Below are 17433 nucleotides of genomic sequence, written 5' to 3'. Positions count from 1 at the left end.
TCGGAGACGGGCTGTTAAGTTTATCCAAATCCACGCATGGGTGACAACAGTGTCATTTTAGCTTGACAAATCTGTCTCTAATTTAAGCATGAACCCTGACATCCACAGCCACCTAGGGTTCCGGCGGTGGAGCAGTTTGGTTTTAGACCTCTTTCATGCAGATTCTCAATGATTACCGGAGTGGAAACTGGCAGTTGGGAGGCTTCTACTATCATTATCATTATTATTTTTATGTTGCAATTATTGGCTGTTTTCTGATTGCTCACTCTCTGCATCTTCTTTTATTTGTCTCGTCGCCCCGCCCGTCTGTCGTCCTGCGATAGTCGCCGATCGCCGCTGCACCCCTCCAGTTAACTGGATTCGCGTACGGCCAGTTAATTGGCCACGCCATGCTGTCATTACCTGCCGATTTTTAATAACTGTGCTTTGTTCCCTTTGACTGTGTTCTTTGCTCATCCTGAATCACCTTGTTTGCCTGCTTGTGGGAAATCCGTGTCCGTCCTCTCCATTCCTGTCCCCTCATGCTGAAAAAACAAAAGTGTCATCATGCAATGGGCTACATCATTGTGCAAATAAAAATGTTTGACAATTCAGACAAGATTAATCTCAAGCTTAACTGGGATATTTGATCCAGCCAGCAGCTGAAGACTGCAGATTGGTTTCTACATACCTTTTTGGCGAATTTGCATATTACAGCATGATGGGTGGATTGTTTCTTGTTTGGTTGTCTTTGCTTCTGTGCAGGTAATTGTAGCATTGTTACAGATGTTTTAAACTAGTATATAAATCCATCTTCTGTACTGGTTATATCTTGTTCAGGGTATGCTGCACCCAATCCCAGCTAGTGAAGGTCAAGAGCCGGATACCCTGGACAGGTGGCCAGGACTATATAAATCATATCTTATTTGTTTTAATCTCTTTAATATGAGAGTCAGTCACTTTGATTATTTGAATCACTTTGCACAGACTTGACTCCACATTTAAGAAAAATAAGTAAATGGGTAAAGGTGAACAAGGCCTGAAATGAAAACTGTAAAATTTACCAAGAAGGTAATTTATTTAATTCAAATTTGCAGCAAACAGATAATGAGAGGTAAATAATCGAGTCTAGTTTTCCTAAAACAAAACAAAAAAAAGCACAATCTCAATTCAGCAGAAATGTCTGCCAGTTTCACCTCCACAGCTGTGAGGATTATTTAGTCTTTGCTGTGGTCGACACCTACGAAACAGAAAATAGAGCATTTCTTACCACACAGTTTCAGAGTAACTGAGGCGTAACTACGTCAAAGGCTGCTGCGGTTTTATTGTTGGAAAAACAACAAAGTCGAGGTCAAATCGTAGCAAAGCAACCAAGCGGATGACTCTGCTTCCTGTCGCACTTCCAGTTAACTTGCAGTTTTGTTCTGTCACTGAAAATGAGAAGCAGCTGCTGTGAGACGAACAGCAGATCTTCACAGGTTCAGTTCTGTACCGAATGAAAAGGGGCTGAATGACGGTTTGTGTTGTCCTGCAAAGCAGAGCTCCATTACATCAGCATTTAAAAACCTGATACAATCAGCTCATATCACAACAAATACTTGAGGGGTTTTTGTTCCATGGGTGGGTCGTACCAATCCCAGCCTCAGGGCCGTCGTCAGAGGGGCCAGATGCCTCCCTTCACTGTTACTGTGATTATAATAGAGGCTCCAGGGTGGAAAGCAAGTTCTCCCTCTTCTACCTATTCTCTTTGCACAAGCGCCAAACGCCAACAATACTTTCAGTGACCTATTTATGTGGGGAATTGAAGACTAAAACTATCTCAAGTTCGACTCTCAGGAAACTCCCAGTTACATTAGACCTGTTATGTAACAGAGGCAAGAGAAAAGTCAGAGTGTGCATGTGGAAAAGCATTCAAGTACAGCAATCTGCCAAACTTTGACAAACCAACAAGATTTAAATGAGAACGATTTAAGATCTGTTCTTGATTATCATTGTCACCATGGTTTTGTTTTTCTGTCCTTATAAATAAAGTCTCAATAATGCACATCTCATGAATACTCGGTTGAAAACGTGTAACAAATATCTGCTCTTGCGAAGGCCTCCTGCTCTGATTTGTGAGACACAGCTGTGGCATGATAATAAAATGTTTTCGGGTCACGATGTCTTCAGTTTGTTGAGTGGTAGAAGAATGAGCAGCAGCAGGAACGGCCCTGAAGACCGAGAGACGGTTCAGAAACCAAGAGCTTCAGGAAGATTTACATGCAGGTGTAGCGCTTTGTCGCCTCAGGCCCCGTTTACAGTAGAGCGTTCTAAGATTTCCCGTCTAAATGCATCATTTTTTGCATTTTGGTTTCGGAAATGTTTTGTGTTTACACTAGAAAAGATGTACTTAACATGCATTGTTGTGTAATAGTGTGAAGTTTGCATGTTCTGCTTGTGTGTGTTTACTCCCACGGTCTGGAGTCATACATTTGGGGATTGATGGAATTGACTGGAATTTTCTGAATGAGGCTTCAGGGAAGATTTGTAAACTGTAACTTTTCTGATGTTCTCATCACAACACTAACCAAAACCAGTGACTTAGGCAAATGAATGTCTTAGCAAGTCCTGTGCATTATGGAAAAACATAAGGCTTGCTGCAAAATGAACACAATCCAACTTGTGCCGCTAGATTTTCTGGCTGAAAAATTCTGAAGGCCCCAAAAACCTTCATGGAAAGTTTGCTTTAGCCGTTTCTTGTGATGCTCCAGGTTTGACTTTTTGATGTATGATTTACTGTATCCAGGGTGAGTAAACCCAGATCTGAAGTCACTCTCACCCAAAGTGCTCATTGCTTCCATGTAGAGGTCGCAGAATCACTCAAACCAGACGAAAATGCGATGCAAAATTTTTTTTTATTGCAGTAATTAGACTACAAAGAGAGCGGTCAAAAAAAGAAACTGAACATTTTTTTCATGCGGACATACGACTCCAAAGCAGAATACACAAATAAATAAAAATATTTATATGATCTGTCCCCAATCCCCCCCCAAACAATGAAAACTTCCAGAAATACTGAAGTCCACCCACATTTCAGTTTGAACAGACGAGTGAAAGATTTGAGCGCAATTTTAATTTCTCTCTTCACTCAAGTGATGCCAAAATAAGCCGTCATGAACTCCGTCTACCACAAGGCAGCATCCCCGGTGGTACAGACCTGCTGTAATAAAAGGAGATTATGTGCTTAAGTTCAGCCAATATATACACGAACTGGATCAGAGGTGAAACTTTGGCTGCTTTTAGTGAATGAAGCTACACATTAGGTCTTACATGTGTATAGATAAATTCATTTATATATACACAATATTAAGGTTTATACAACTATAACTTATTGGGTGTTGGGATGTTGGATCAGACACTGATTAACTGGGGGAAGAGTACATTGTCGAACATGTCCCATGAGCCCTCGGGGTACAGAGGGGAGGACATGCTGCTGAAGGGGGACGGGGACCCTTCGTATCCGGAGTCGCTGTAAGTGTCCGCAAGACAAGCTTCCTTATCCAGGCCGCTGAGGGCGGGAGGGGAGATGCAGGTCAAGAAGTCGTCCACATTGCTGCTGCTGCAGGTGGGGATGACCACTTCTTCCGGCTCGTCTTTCACGCAGACCGTCTCCTCCTCCACCACCACCTCCTCAGAGGCCGGGAAGGCCGCCTCCTCCATCTTCTCGTCCGTACCGCTCTCCGAGTCGCTGCACTGCCCGCCGCTCACCTCCTCCACGGGCTTGGTGTAGATGTGGTCGAAGTGGATCAGTTCATTAAGGGCCTCCAGCTTGGCTGATGGGGACCCCAGAGCTGCAGGTGCGGGGGCAGGTACTGGGTCCCCCCCTCCGACCAGCAGCACCTGCGGCTCCTGGCACTCCTGCTCACAAGACTTGAGGAACAGCTCTGGGTCAAGGATGTCCAGAATGCCCAGTAGCAAATCAGACTGGTGTGGGAAGGGAGGGGACAAAAGGAGAAACTGGATTAGCCTACTAACCTTTGACCCCACAGGAATTATTGCAGACTTAGGAACAAGGCTCAAAAGGTACAATACGCAGGACTGGTAATCCTTCACCCGAGTGAAGGGGAGTTTATGCACTTATGAAGTGTCCAGTCTAAGAGCTTTATAAGTTAAGAGATGGGCAGGTGGCTGATAGAAGGCAGGTTGGTTTACTTCTCCACATAGTATGAGGATTATTTCTTGATCAAGATTAAAGATCTTGCTTATTGTACCTTTACAGCTTAGTGCAGAGACTCACCTCATTGTCTGCAGTGTCAGAACCATCTGTATCCATTGAGAAGTCTTCAGATTTAGGGACTGCTGGGCCTGCACCTGCTGCGGAGGCACACGTAGCCTGAGTGCTGCGGACTCAGAAGACCCGATCCCCAAACCTGCGTCGTTCCCGTTGGACAAAATAGTCTGAACCTTCAAAAAAAGGAACATGGGGTTTTAAAAAAAAAAAAAAAAAAAAAAAAAAAAAAAAACACAAAACAGAGACTCTACTTCCTCTAGAAATTCTAAGCAGTCAGTGGTTACCTCCTCTTTTGTGTCAATGGCATCCAAGCCAAGTCTCTGTCTCAGTTCCTCATTTTCTGTCAGGAGGCCGGTCGTTTTTTCCCGAAGCAGCCTGTTCTCGATGTGAAGTTTCTGATTCTGTGGAGAGGAAGAGCGGACAGATGTTGAAAAGCGAGACTGACGACCGTTTACTGGGAAGTGAAGCAGAAAACCTGATGTGAAACTGCACAGAAAAGGCAAATTGTGGAGTCCTTTAGTGATTGTGTAATAACAGAAGACTAAAAGATGAGACGCATAAAGTGATGATGAAATTGAAGGTGTGATGACAGTTTGATGAATAGTCAACATTCCTAACTACACCCTTTATTGATGGGGATAAAGGAAACAATGTTACCTCCAGTTCCAATTCTAGGACTTGTTGTTCCAGCTCGCCCATTTTGGCTTTTTTCCTGTCTCTGGCTGTCTGTGCTGCCACTCTGTTCTTCAGTTTCCTAGAAGGACGAAGGAGAGAGGAAAACCAGCGGAATTTGAGTCATTATTTCCATGATGCTGAGTAAGCTCCTTCACTCTGCGGCCATGTTCCTGCCACGCAGGCAAGCGGGCCGGGATCTCTGACCTGATCCGAGGAGCTTTAAACCACCCCGACAGCACTTTAACAACCCGGTCCAAAAGGACAAGTGATAACAGATTTCCACCGCAGCGCGGGGGTAGTTATCTCACCCCGTTCGGACTGATCTGCTTCATTCGGTGCATTAATGACACATTGTATCTAAATATTAAGCCCACTATTGTTCAGCGGAGGTCAGCTGCTTTGGGCGTGTCGGTCACGAAACTAAATGCGGGTTTAATTACAGTCGAAACCAACCTGCGGAGCGCTTTTTCCTCCGGACTCAAATGCGTCAGCCTCTGTCTTTTCCGGACCGGGGGTCCCGCGGTTGTGTTGGAGTCCGAGTCGGACGACACCTGGCTGGCGGAGGACGGTAAGACGACGGAGATGGGCCGGCTGAAGGCCGCCTGCGAGCCGCCGGAGCCGCTCTGCTTCCCGGATATGAGGAGCACTTTGTGGGCCCCGCCGGCCCCCGCTGCCGCTACGACCACCATGTTAACAATATCCCGGATTCAGAAAGTTAGAAGCCCCCGGAGGTCTCCCTGGCTCGCTCCCGGTACCGGACAGCTTCTGCTCTGCTTCACAGCACCAGCTGTGACGGCCGTCTTTTCTACCGTCGTGGTGACACCTGATTGGCTCGCGGCGGCTCAGACGTCACGTGTTTACGGCCTCTGATTGGTCGCGGAACTGATGAAACTTTGCATGTGAAGTAAAATCGCTCTGAAGTCGAACTCCCCCCTCAGTTCCTTGTATGTGGAACTTCCCGTCAACACTTGTTTATCTCCTTTCCAGTTTCAGCCTTTTATCTACAAGTTGCATCAGCGCAATGTTTTTCAGAAAGCGATTTAAATCTTTATCTAATTGGTACATCTGCTCTGATCAGGATCAGGAGCTGCACATTGATCCTGAGGGCGCAGTGATGCCAGCTGAGATTGATTTGTTTTACCATCATTATAGACTGGCCTTTTTAATGTTGCATTTTATGAGCTCATTCAATTTAATTACAAAGTAAAACCATATAGATGTCATCACCATTTCCAATCCAATATCAATACTTTGGGCAAAAGTGTTATTTATGAGGGGTAAAACTTGGCTAAAATAGTAAAACAAAGCAGCTGAAGTCATTTGATTTTATATATCCATCCATCTTCTATACCACTTCATCCTGTGCAGGTTACAGAGTGCTACCACCAGTCCCAGTTTACTATGGGCGAGGGCAGATTACACCCTGAACGGTTCACCAGTCCATCACAAAGACAGACAACCACACACATTCACACAGGTACAATTAACCTCACATGCATGTAGACTGTGGGAGGAAACCAGATTTATAGCTGTTTTAATTTTTTTTTTAAGATATCAAAGCAAGCTTCTTTTTCTATTATCTTATGTACCCTGAACTGACATTCATGCTGAAATAATTTATAATTGTGAAACACAAGCAAAATCTTTGATTAAACATCACATTCAGTGAACATGATGAAAACGCATTGATAAATGAGTACAGATAACTCAGCATGTTTCACTGGGTACTGATAAGTCTTAATGTAGGTGACTTCTCTCTTAAACACATCATTAATGAAGTAAATGATTAATCAGTGATGATAATAAACAAATGGGAACACTTTAGATCTAAGTTGTATTTGGACATGGGCAACTTGCAAACATTTCAGGCATAATTATTTTTTACAATGGATGTATTCTATGACTGTTTTTTAGAAATCTGACCCACTGCGTCTTAGTTAATTGAGACAACCCTGTTAACTTAAAATATTTATAATTATTAATAATATTATCATTTCTCAGGTAAATTGACATTATTTTCAGTTAAAATAAAATTCAAATTCAACCTACTTCACATTGTTTGAATCACAGGCATGAACAAGGCGATAAACGTACCTCAAGCTAGTGTGAAACAAGTACATTGAGAAATGTAATGTGTTTAAGATTCCAGGATTCAAGCCTATTGATAATTTAGGATTATATTTAACTACCAGCCGTTTGTATTTCACAGCGCAGTTTCCTCATTCTTTGTTTGACTGGAACTAACTCATATAACAAGATTTACCTCTCTGGTGACCAGCCTTGAAATGCTGCCCTTCCCTTTCCCTACAGGGAACTGTTGAACTTATGAGGAATGTTTTCCTTGTTCTTTAAACATTTGCTGTGATGGTAGATTGACACAACTTTTAGAGGAAAAAAATATTAACATTAATCGAAAAAGGAAGAAAAAAGTCACATACAGTAGTTCTGAAGTGATCAACATCTAATCACAGAGAATATCTTTTGTTCGAATACACAATTCTGGGCTTTATCTTTGTGGAGTTTGCATGTTTTGCTTATGTAGCTTTTCTCCAAGTATTCTGGTCTAAAATCACATTTTGAAAGCTGATTTGTGTAAATGCATGATTACCTTTGTCTCTCTTTGTCACATGAGAACCTGCAGTCCGCCCAGGATGCACCTGCTCTGCATCTCTGACAGCTGGGATTGACTCCAGGCCACCATGAGCTGAGTTTGGATAAAGCAAAAGACTGACAAGTCGAAAGATCCAGTTATAAACTCCTTTGAATTGTAATTAGTGACATTTTAACGCTTTCAAAACAGTTAATTGTCTGGATTTTGCCACCATTGTTTGTCCATTTCAGATACCATCAAACTGCTGCTTGCAAAGCGATTTTGTAAATTTGCTTTGACGATTGAGTAATACTGCAAAAAAGTAAGTCTTTGCGACACAACACACGGCGGATGTGGTTCTTGTAGTAAGCGATAGCTCACTCACCACACTGTTGTGCAAATATTGAACAAAGTCTGAGGTGAGCTGCTCAGTTCACCATGCGCTGAATTGAAAGAGAATCATACACATTAACAGGACAGGACACAGTTTATAACTGTCTTGATGGCACTTTGTACTACAAGGCAGTGTATCACAATCTATACAACTGTTGCATTTTTTGTTGAATAAACAGCCACTCATGGTTTCATATAATGTTGAACCGTAAAGCTACCAGAAACACATCACACAAGCTGACAGCTCCTCTTGTCTTCCAGAGGATCCTGTTTGTCCTCAAACAGGAATCCACATTCTTGCAGTATATTGCTGTCGTTATTGTTTACAGCTTGCAGCCCTTTGCTCCCTGCGGCCTGTCGCCTCGGCAGGGGCGGCTAAAATACAGCGGGTCAAGCAAACACCGGCCTGTTTGCGAAGTTTTACTGGCACTGCAGAATCAATATGAGCGAAAGTGAGGGCACTGGGTTTACGACTGTACGGCGTCAAAGAAATAAAACAGGACATAAATACAGGATGTCCTCCTTCTTCCGTAGGGTGGTAGGTCAAAGCAAATAAGGAAATATGTGAGCATTTGTACTTCCTGTTTTTGGGTTTCATTATGTCAAGAAAGATAGTTGATCCCATCTACTGCGAACCATTCACTTTAGGATGAAACTGATTTCTGATCTGGACAGTGAGGGGTTGTCCCATCAAGGACAAGACGATTGAGACCAGGTTGGACCAAAAGTGCGAGAGAGATAAACCAACCTAGAACAATTCCAAATATGTCTGAGGGATTTTCCCTCCTCTAATTGTTAGTTTTTGTTTTTTTTTGGAGGGGTGAGGGGGTTACCTATGTGCGCACAGCCAGTAGGGATCTGTCGTTAATCATAGCATGGGAAAGTTGCAGGATGTCAGTTAAATAACAACGATATGCAAAAGTAGAACATTTGGAATATCTAGTGATGGGAGTTACTGCATTAAAATAAACGGTGTTACTATAATAACCTAATTGCTTTTCCCAGCATTACAATGCTGTCAAAAATCAAATTTGATTGGTGTCCTGTCTCATATTATCACACGGCAACATTTGAATAATTTAGACTATTGGTGCTTTCCCTGTTTGTAATTTATTCAGTCAAAAGTCCATAATCGTTAACCTTTAAAAGGAAGGTTTTTTTCTTTTCAAAAGTCACTTGTGCTTGCTCATGTGGAACTTTTTTTCATTTGTTAAAGTGTCTAGAAATGTCTGTTGTACTTGGCACTATATAAATAAAGCTGGATTGAATTGAATGGTGAGTTTTTATTGCATATTACAATGTCATAATAATTTAAATGAACGTGCATAATAGGCTATTTTTCAGAGCCTCTTCTTGAAAATGACATACCAAAATAAAAAGAGTATAACACTGCAATAACTAGGCCTATTTGAGTGGTTACTGTCCCCTCATAAAGTGAACACTTGTAAGATTTGTCCAGATGTGTAAATATCAGTATATATGTTACTGGTTAAGTGTGACTGAAGATGGAATACAGCACATATGAAAAATTTTCAGTCTCGCCTAAAGAAAAAAAGCACTTTCAATGTGATCATCTCTTTGGAAAAATCCATCTACAGCTCTGAACCTCCATCAGATCATAGTCAAATATGTGAACACTCTCTCTGCAAGGGTTGGCTCTGTGAAAGTGAAGCAGAACAAAATTTGATAGGTTTTAGTACAGACAGGTCAGGCGATGGCACACTTTGGCACACTATGGTGCCATTTGTGAAATCTGAATTTTCTAATGTTCCAAATTATATTTTTCACTTTTATATCACTGCTGATGTTCAATACATCCAACGCTCCGTGCGTAAAGCCTACAGGCGCTCCCTCCGTGGCAGCGTCATGAATACAGACACCCCGTACGTCGTTACATTCGTCTGAGCCAATAGAATGCAACGGGGGTCACCGACATGTGATTGACAGCTCTGTTAGCCAATCAGAACAAGCAAAACACCGTCATGGCGCACACAAAAGGTATGGCGCAGACCAATCACAGAGCTCCTTAAGGCTAACTAGGGGTCAGTTTTATGCCCCGATTGACGTCAGAGAATGCTAGGTGGCTAAGCTAAGCGATCCCGATGGACAATAACCGCATAATTCGAACTCTATGGCCAAAAGTCCAGGTAAGAGGCGTTTTTTTTTTTTTTTTTTTACCGCAGTTTGAAAACGCGATCTTGCTGTTGGCTGTTTTAGTGGTATTTTCTGGCAGATTCCGTGGTTTTAGAGGGCTTTGAGTGGTATGGTTGTAATCAGGGGAGTCTCAGCTCTCGTCTGAGAGGCTGTTTGTGTGAATTGTATCATTTTTCATAGCGCTACAATCAATATTTCGGCGAGTGGGTTGACACGGTCACGAATATGGTTCATAATTCATTTAGTTCGTGTTTGAGCTGTGTTTGGGGTGTGTAATAATGGCTGATATATTCGGTTAGCCCAGGTTCTGCTGTTTAATTTGATGGTAAGCATCATGACATTCTGTCCGAAATAATGCATATTCTTAGTCAATCTCTGAAATGTTTGCTGCCAGGCCCCCAATTGGGGGGCGCTCGGGCTTAAAGGGATAATGTGAAATAATAATAATATTTACGTTAAATGTTCAATAAAAAGGCAAATCTGATGCATTTTATCATTAAAAACAACAACAAAAAACCCCAATGTTGCTTTAAAACATAAAGATACATTGTTGCAAACTCTTCATCTAACTTGTGAAGCAGCTCATTTGCATATCTAGGTCAAATCACATGATGACGTCACTTACAATGATACATTGTTGCAATTCCTGAGAAAGCTGTCTACAGTTACTAATCAAATTTGAATGATGCCTTGTTTCATACACACAGTAACATTTGAATAATTTAATGAATACATTTAATAGATACATGTAGTGTTTCCTGTTTGGAATTTATTCTGTCAGGTCCATTTATTTCATTAATTATAAATTCAGTTTTATAATAAATAACTGAGCATGCATCTTAAAGTTCCATTTAAGACTGCTGAATGTCCAGTGACTCTGTGTGCAAGAATGACATTATCACTTGGGTCGTTCAGGTATGCTACCAATGTCATTAGAATATAAATACATATTTCCAACAAAAGTTGAGCTATTCCTTTATTTTGTATTGTTCTTGACAGAAAAGAAAAAAAAAACATAAAAAGACATTGAAAATAGATCATGACAGTCTGGTTCTGGTCTGGGAATTAAGAAACTATTGTTTGGGTGTAGTATCATTGATAATGGTAATGTGTTTTTCAATCCAATCCATCTTTATTTATAAATTATTAAAACATGCACAGGGACAGAAGTAAATTACACAATTGCATTAAAAATTTAAAACAAGAACAAAGTAAACATACAATAAATACTTCACAATCAGCATCAAAATGCAAATGAGGTATTTTTTCACACTTTACTATATTTCACATTAATTTATATTAATTTCAAACTGCATGAAGTTCAAATTTCTTTGTGGTCATTCAAATTCATGAACCAGGATTTGTTTTAAAATATGAATTTGGCTTCTTTAACTAAAAAAAAACCCAAAAAAAAACAGAGTAAAAAATATTTAGAGTTATTCAGAAGGTTCTGGTTAAAGGTTAATATGTGTCACCAGTCCAGCCCAGTTCAGATCAAAGTGGGTCAGACCAGTAAGTGAGAGCAAAAATACAACAAGCCAGACACCAGTGACCACACTTTGAGCTGTCACAGTTAAGAAACCAGCAATGTGACCTTTTTTTTTAATGACAGTTCGCAAGAATATAGAAAGCAGTTTTTTTTTTTTTGAAAAGTTCAGTCATCTTCACTTTAGATTTTAGCAAATACATATACAAACAGCATCATAAACTTTTACGAAACCAAGAACAGCAAGAATGTCCTGAACAAGCTAATACATTTATATTTTGTAGCCATATTTCCAGACTGAAGGCTTTTTTGAGCATATAAAGAGAGTCGCGTTCTCGCTCTTGAAACCAAAGCAGGTCTTCAGTCCAGTCCGAGTGCTCATACTGTTTGGTTTCAGCCTATGGAACAGGGCTCTGACAGTAATTAATGAAAATCCTCTTAGCTTATTTGCTTACATGGATAAAACAACACAGTGTGAGCACACATTGAGTAGTACAGTGAGAGACGAGGAGATTAAGAACTCCTTAAAAAGTAGAATCATGTCATGTGTGGAACCTGAGCCACAGTTTTAACCTCGGAAACGAAGAAGAAGAAGAAAAGAAAGAAAGACCTGGGTTCTGTTGAAAGGCCTCTCCATCAAAGAAGGTCGATCCGTCACAGAGACGATGCATCATGTGGAATCTAAGGCCATGTGTACTAAATATTTATTTTTTAAAAAGAACATTTTCTCTTCCCTTTCATAAACAGTTAGGCCTTTTTCTAATTAGCTAACCATCCTCTTAATTAGAGAGCCTCAGATAATTCTCTTGAAACTTCAGTCAGCAGTGTGGCAGAGTTGAAACTGAAACGCTCACACAGGACTAACTGAGTGATACTAACAGAGGCTAACCAAGTCGTTGGTTACACAAGCTGGATTCAGATAATCTTCCTTGAAGACTCTGAGAGGGAGTGTGTGCAGAGCTAAGCCCACATAGTTTGAGTTGGTGGCTGCTAGACTCAACTCAACCGGTATTTACGCACACACACACACACACACACACACACACACACACACACACACACACACACACACACACACACACACACACACACACAAGCTGAAATGTAAACAGAGCTGTAGTTGCAAAGCCAGACGTGGGGATCCTCCCTGGAGCTCGGAGTCGGACTCTATGATTAAGGTGGGCGGATCCTCAAAGCCACAATTTGAAATGGATGAATCCCAAAAGCATCAAAAAGCCTCTCGGGGCACATGAAACATGTTTATTTCTTCCAGATGGGGACATGAAGTAAGTGTGATGTAAGATAGAAGACATAAGCAGGCCTTTTGGATGGAAACTGCTCCCTGTGGCCTGAGCACACTGCGGTGTGTCATTCTGACTAACTTTTAAATTTGTCCCACTGCTCTTTTCTGGGTCAAGTCTATGTGTAAGGCATTGGCATATTCAGCAAGTGACGATGAAGGCTATTGCAGAGTGGAAAACTGAGAAAAGACGCAGCCTTGGGGGGTGGTGGGTGGGGGGGGGGGTTTAGTTCTAATGCTCCCCCAGCTAATCATGCTGCCTCCTGAAGTCTATGATCCACCTACAGGTGGAGCGGGTACACTCAGCTCTTGGAGTTTATAGAGCAGAACCGGTACGAGTATGAGAAAGCTTAACTAAACTATAAGACTACCATGACCCTTATGGAAGGTGGGCATTTTTTTTTTTTTTTTTGGGGGGATGCATAATATTTGGACCAAAAATAAGATTACCTTTCGTGGTCTTTCAGTCTGTATCAAGTAAATGAGCCTTTCAGCATAAAATGTTTATGTCTGCAGCTGTTGTCAGTGACATCTGTTCTGTATTCCACTCTGCACTCTCCTAATTATAATCTTAATTAAAAACAATGCGAGGTTACAGCATTTTCTCTGCTCCAGCACTCGTGATTTAATTAAGAACAAAAATACAAGTGCTTGTTTAATTAGAAGCTGCTGGCATCTTAGTGTGGCAAGGCTTTTTTTTTCTTTCTAGGAAACTCAGGTTGTCTTTAGAGCAGCAATGGTACGCGGGTAAACAGTAACGCCCGTGTGTACTCATCTGATCTGATGGTAGAAAAAAAGGAAAAAAAAAAAAAGGGTTGTGTTGCGGGGCAAAGCCCGGTCGCACAATGAGGGTGAGTGGGGTCACATCCTGGGACAGCAGCCAGCTGCAGGGGGCGGTGACGGGTGTGTTTGCATGTCCCACTCCCTACCCATAATCCTCAGGGGTGTTTGTCCGGCCTGGAGGCTTCCCACACCCTCAACCTCTGTCTCAGTCCTCTTCTCCTTATTAGTTGTTTGGTCTTCTTTCTTAGAGATGAATAATACAGATTGAATGGTTATTGGTGCTTTTCTGCTGCTGTTGAACTGTTGCTGCTATAAAATGTTCCAAACCGCCTCTTCTAACATTTTTTTCAGGTACGGTTCTTGTTGCATGTAATCCCCACAGGGACTCGACTCTGCTCACAAAGGCAGCAGAAGTCAGAGCGGTATTATGAAATATTCTTTGTTTTTTTTTTATTCACTTGTCCAGAAAGACTTCCTACTGTGGAGAGGCATTATTTCCATCATCACTTCATTCCAGAGATTTCAAGTTACTTTTGTCCCATTGATTGTGAAATAAAGATTATTTTAGCCATAACAAAGCAGACTGAGTTGAATTTGTGCAATTGTTTATAGAGATATATTTTTTTTTGGAATATAACTGATATTTCTGTCTATACTGCATAGGAGTATTCTGAATATGTTTGAATTATGATGCATCTTCGATGTCCTCTTATTTAGGGGAATCAAAATGTGGCCTTTCACGATCAAACATGGCCATGCACGATTATGTACATGTGATATGTGTCATAGCTGACACCTGAAGTGTCAATTTCTGCATTTCTTTGGTCATGTGATCAGAATTAGCATAAACGGAGTAAAGCACTCATCATGTGTGGTCATGCTTCCTCTTGCCCTCTCAGTGCTGTGTGGGTGAATGTGTCAGCAACCCTCCATAAGCACCACCGCAGACTTCCTGCTTTATCATTTTACCACTGAAGGATGAGTCTGTGCTCACTCATGCGTCAGGTCATTCAGCTCCTTAATATATCTGCCACCAGCCTGCTGTCTATCTGAACATGTGTGATGGACACTTGATCCACCACTCTGCATTTGGCCCACATTTGAATCCAACAAGCTCTCTTTAAAGCACCGAAGCATTTCTGCACCTAAATTAAATTCCTGGCAGTAAATTGGAGACATCATAAGACAAAAAGGCTTGATGCATTTGCAACCAGTGTTCCTGAATGCATTGAACGGAATGGCACATGTTGTCCTTCGCCTCCATAATTGTCTTCGAAGTCTCTGCAAGCACTTTGTCTGCGTGGATAAGCTGCGCTTTGTTAGCGCAAAGAGCTGACATAGCGCTCTTTTTGTTAGTCAGGACACATTTGCTCTGCTCTCACTGTACTGGCAGACTAACAACAACAAGCCTGTTTGCCAGCAAGAACAACAGCACCGCAATGTACAGACCCTGAAGCGAGCGATGGCACCGTAGATCCTGCGGCTGTGCCACATGTGGGGTTGATGCATGATGCATATCAAGATCTGAGACTAAAAATGATTTCACCAAAGTTACATGTAGATGCATGTGGCTCTACCTCAATGCAACCTGATGCAACTCTGAAAAGTCCTAAAAGTGATGAAATCTGCTTTCCATTGTGACATTTTGCTTAAGTCACTTCCTGTCTCAGTAGAAGCTGTCGAACTCAGATATGTGTGGTTAACACACAACTCATCATGCATGACATTAACTTTTACCTGACTTGTGCTGTCATGCTTTGGTGTGGTTTGTCTTTGGCTGAGTAAATGTAATGTGTTTTACCGCCCCCTGGTGTATATGATACAACATTACAACGATTGGGCACAACCATTTTTTTTTTTTAGTTTGTTTGTATTCCCTTTAAAATTGAATAGGCTATGCAATTGATTTATTTGGCTTTTACCTTAATTTCACCATATTTTTTTCTGATGTATATTTTTCAAAATCTATTCAAAGAGGATGCTACTCATAAACAAACAAAAAAATACTGTAATGAGGCAATGTCTGCCCAAAGTAATCCTTCATCTGATGTCCTTCAACTCAAGAAATATTCATATTAATACACAAACAGACTAAATACAAATTGAACTGCCATAAATTTAACTTTAAGCAAACACGCCTCCTCCATCTTCTCAGAAAATATTAGATTTTCTTCATTTTGCCTCCCTTTCATCACAGCTGTGTAAATTGTACAGAAGTGAAGGAGTAATATGTTGTTGGCACACATCTGTGTACAACTAAACGTCAACATTTAATGTGTCTTTTCCTTTAAACTGTGTTTTCTCCTCATAGTGGTATTCATTCATTCACACATAAATTACAAAATCTAAAGGTGAAATATTGAATAAACATACATAAAAGGCATGTTATTATTAGCGAGTGAAAGAAATTGTTTTGGAAATACATTTCTGACTAGATTTAATGATGTATTTTATTTTATTTCCTTTAATTGATCATTTATAATTCCAATTAGTTCTTTGCCAAATAACAAGACAGTGGTGATGTGGATGTGATGCTTGCATTGATACTGAGTCAGTAGTAATGGTTCAGATATTGTAGACAACTGTGACCAAATTGTTGCTATAGATCTATCAGATTAGAGGTTAATCAGGTATTGATAATAAAAATCTCAGTTTACATTTAGACTCAAGTGTTTACATGACAACAGCGAGGGGAAACTCTTCTGCAAGGAAGATAGAATTCTGTGAAATGTTGTTTTTCAGAATAAAAAAGTTTTCTTTACAGTCACACTTTCACTAAACCTGTTGGCATTGTAGAGTTTTCAAACTTCTTGATAGTGACATTGCATGTGATTTCAACAAGGATCAAATCAGAAGTGATGCTCAACTCACACAGAAACCCAAAATATGTCTTTTCATTTAGTTTGTCTTGCAGAAAGTATAAAACCACAAGGCCAGATTAGCTATAACTAGAAGACCTCTGGTCTCGGCACATCATGCGCTTGTGTGTTCTTCGGGGCTTTAACATCTTTTAGTACTTGCCAGAACTTAATCAGTTCTGCATTTTGGTAAATTGGCCAAAACACAAACTTATCTTTGAGCAGCACAGAAGCGAGTGTGATGACACAGAAGGGTAATTGGTGCCCCGGGCAAAAAACTTTCTCTCTCTCAGCACTCAGATTTTTCCCCCCTCCAGCTCTGCTGGCTCCTCTCGCTGATGAGCTTCATGTAATGTGATTGAAAGCTGGAGCTTCAGAGCGTGGCTAGATTAATTTTGTCAGGTGCCATCTCCAAGATCAAAGGTGAACTTTTCAAGCATAACCGAACAATAGAGACACTTCAGAGGTTTGACCTCCCTCTGAATCGACAAAATCTAGTCAAATCATCACGATTTAAGTACACTGAGATAATAACTAAATGGCCGACCGCCTCACAAAACTATATGACTCTGAGAGGAAAATTGAATTTGTGTCTACCGGCTACCAGTTTGAACTAAAGTCTCTTTGATGTCTCAGTCCTAGTCTGGTGTGAGTGTGTGTGTGTGTGTGTGTGTGTGTGTGTGTGTGTGTGTGCATGTATACGTGTGTGTGTGACCACAAGATCAGCAGAAAACAAAATAAGTCTCGCAGACATCAAAGAGAGCCAGGAGGGAAGAGGATCTGTTTTCAGTCATGGTGAACCACGTTCCTCTGCCCAGGAGAACCAGCTTCTCCAGTCATCTCTCACCCCAACCGCCAGCCTTCCACCCCTACTGCCCCCAACCACTGGGTGGCACATGTGGCCAAGCGTTGGTACCCAGTCAGCATGTCCTGTCACGCAAGATC

The 17433-nt window shown here is 41.2% G+C and overlaps 1 protein-coding gene across 1 annotated transcript; it reads right to left on the bottom strand.

Moving 5' to 3' along the window:
- Positions 1 to 3631: 3631 nt before the first annotated feature.
- Positions 3632 to 5719, bottom strand: xbp1 (X-box binding protein 1). Its single transcript, XM_030105088.1, has 5 exons — positions 5378 to 5719; positions 4907 to 5003; positions 4534 to 4650; positions 4256 to 4422; positions 3632 to 3942 (listed from the first exon to the last, which is right to left on the bottom strand). The coding sequence occupies exons 1-5, from the start codon at positions 5611 to 5613 to the stop codon at positions 3765 to 3767; spliced, it is 795 nt and encodes a 264-aa protein (XP_029960948.1). The 5' UTR covers positions 5614 to 5719; the 3' UTR covers positions 3632 to 3764.
- Between the last annotated feature and the right edge of the window lie 11714 nt (positions 5720 to 17433).

The sequence above is a fragment of the Salarias fasciatus genome, chromosome 12 (assembly GCF_902148845.1).
Source record: "Salarias fasciatus chromosome 12, fSalaFa1.1, whole genome shotgun sequence".
Taxonomy (NCBI): domain Eukaryota; kingdom Metazoa; phylum Chordata; class Actinopteri; order Blenniiformes; family Blenniidae; genus Salarias; species Salarias fasciatus.
This window is presented reverse-complemented; position numbering and strand designations above follow the sequence as displayed.

Bases quoted from the DNA above. Each gene is read 5' to 3' on its own strand.
- xbp1 (XM_030105088.1), bottom strand. From the start codon at position 5,613: ATGGTGGTCGTAGCGGCAGCGGGGGCCGGCGGGGCCCACAAAGTGCTC. The intron at 5,004-5,377 runs GTTGGTTTCGAC...TCGTCCTTCTAG, and splicing joins GAGGAAAAAGCGCTCCGCAG to GAAACTGAAGAACAGAGTGG. The intron at 4,651-4,906 runs GTAACATTGTTT...TCCTCTCCACAG, and splicing joins TCCTAGAATTGGAACTGGAG to AATCAGAAACTTCACATCGA.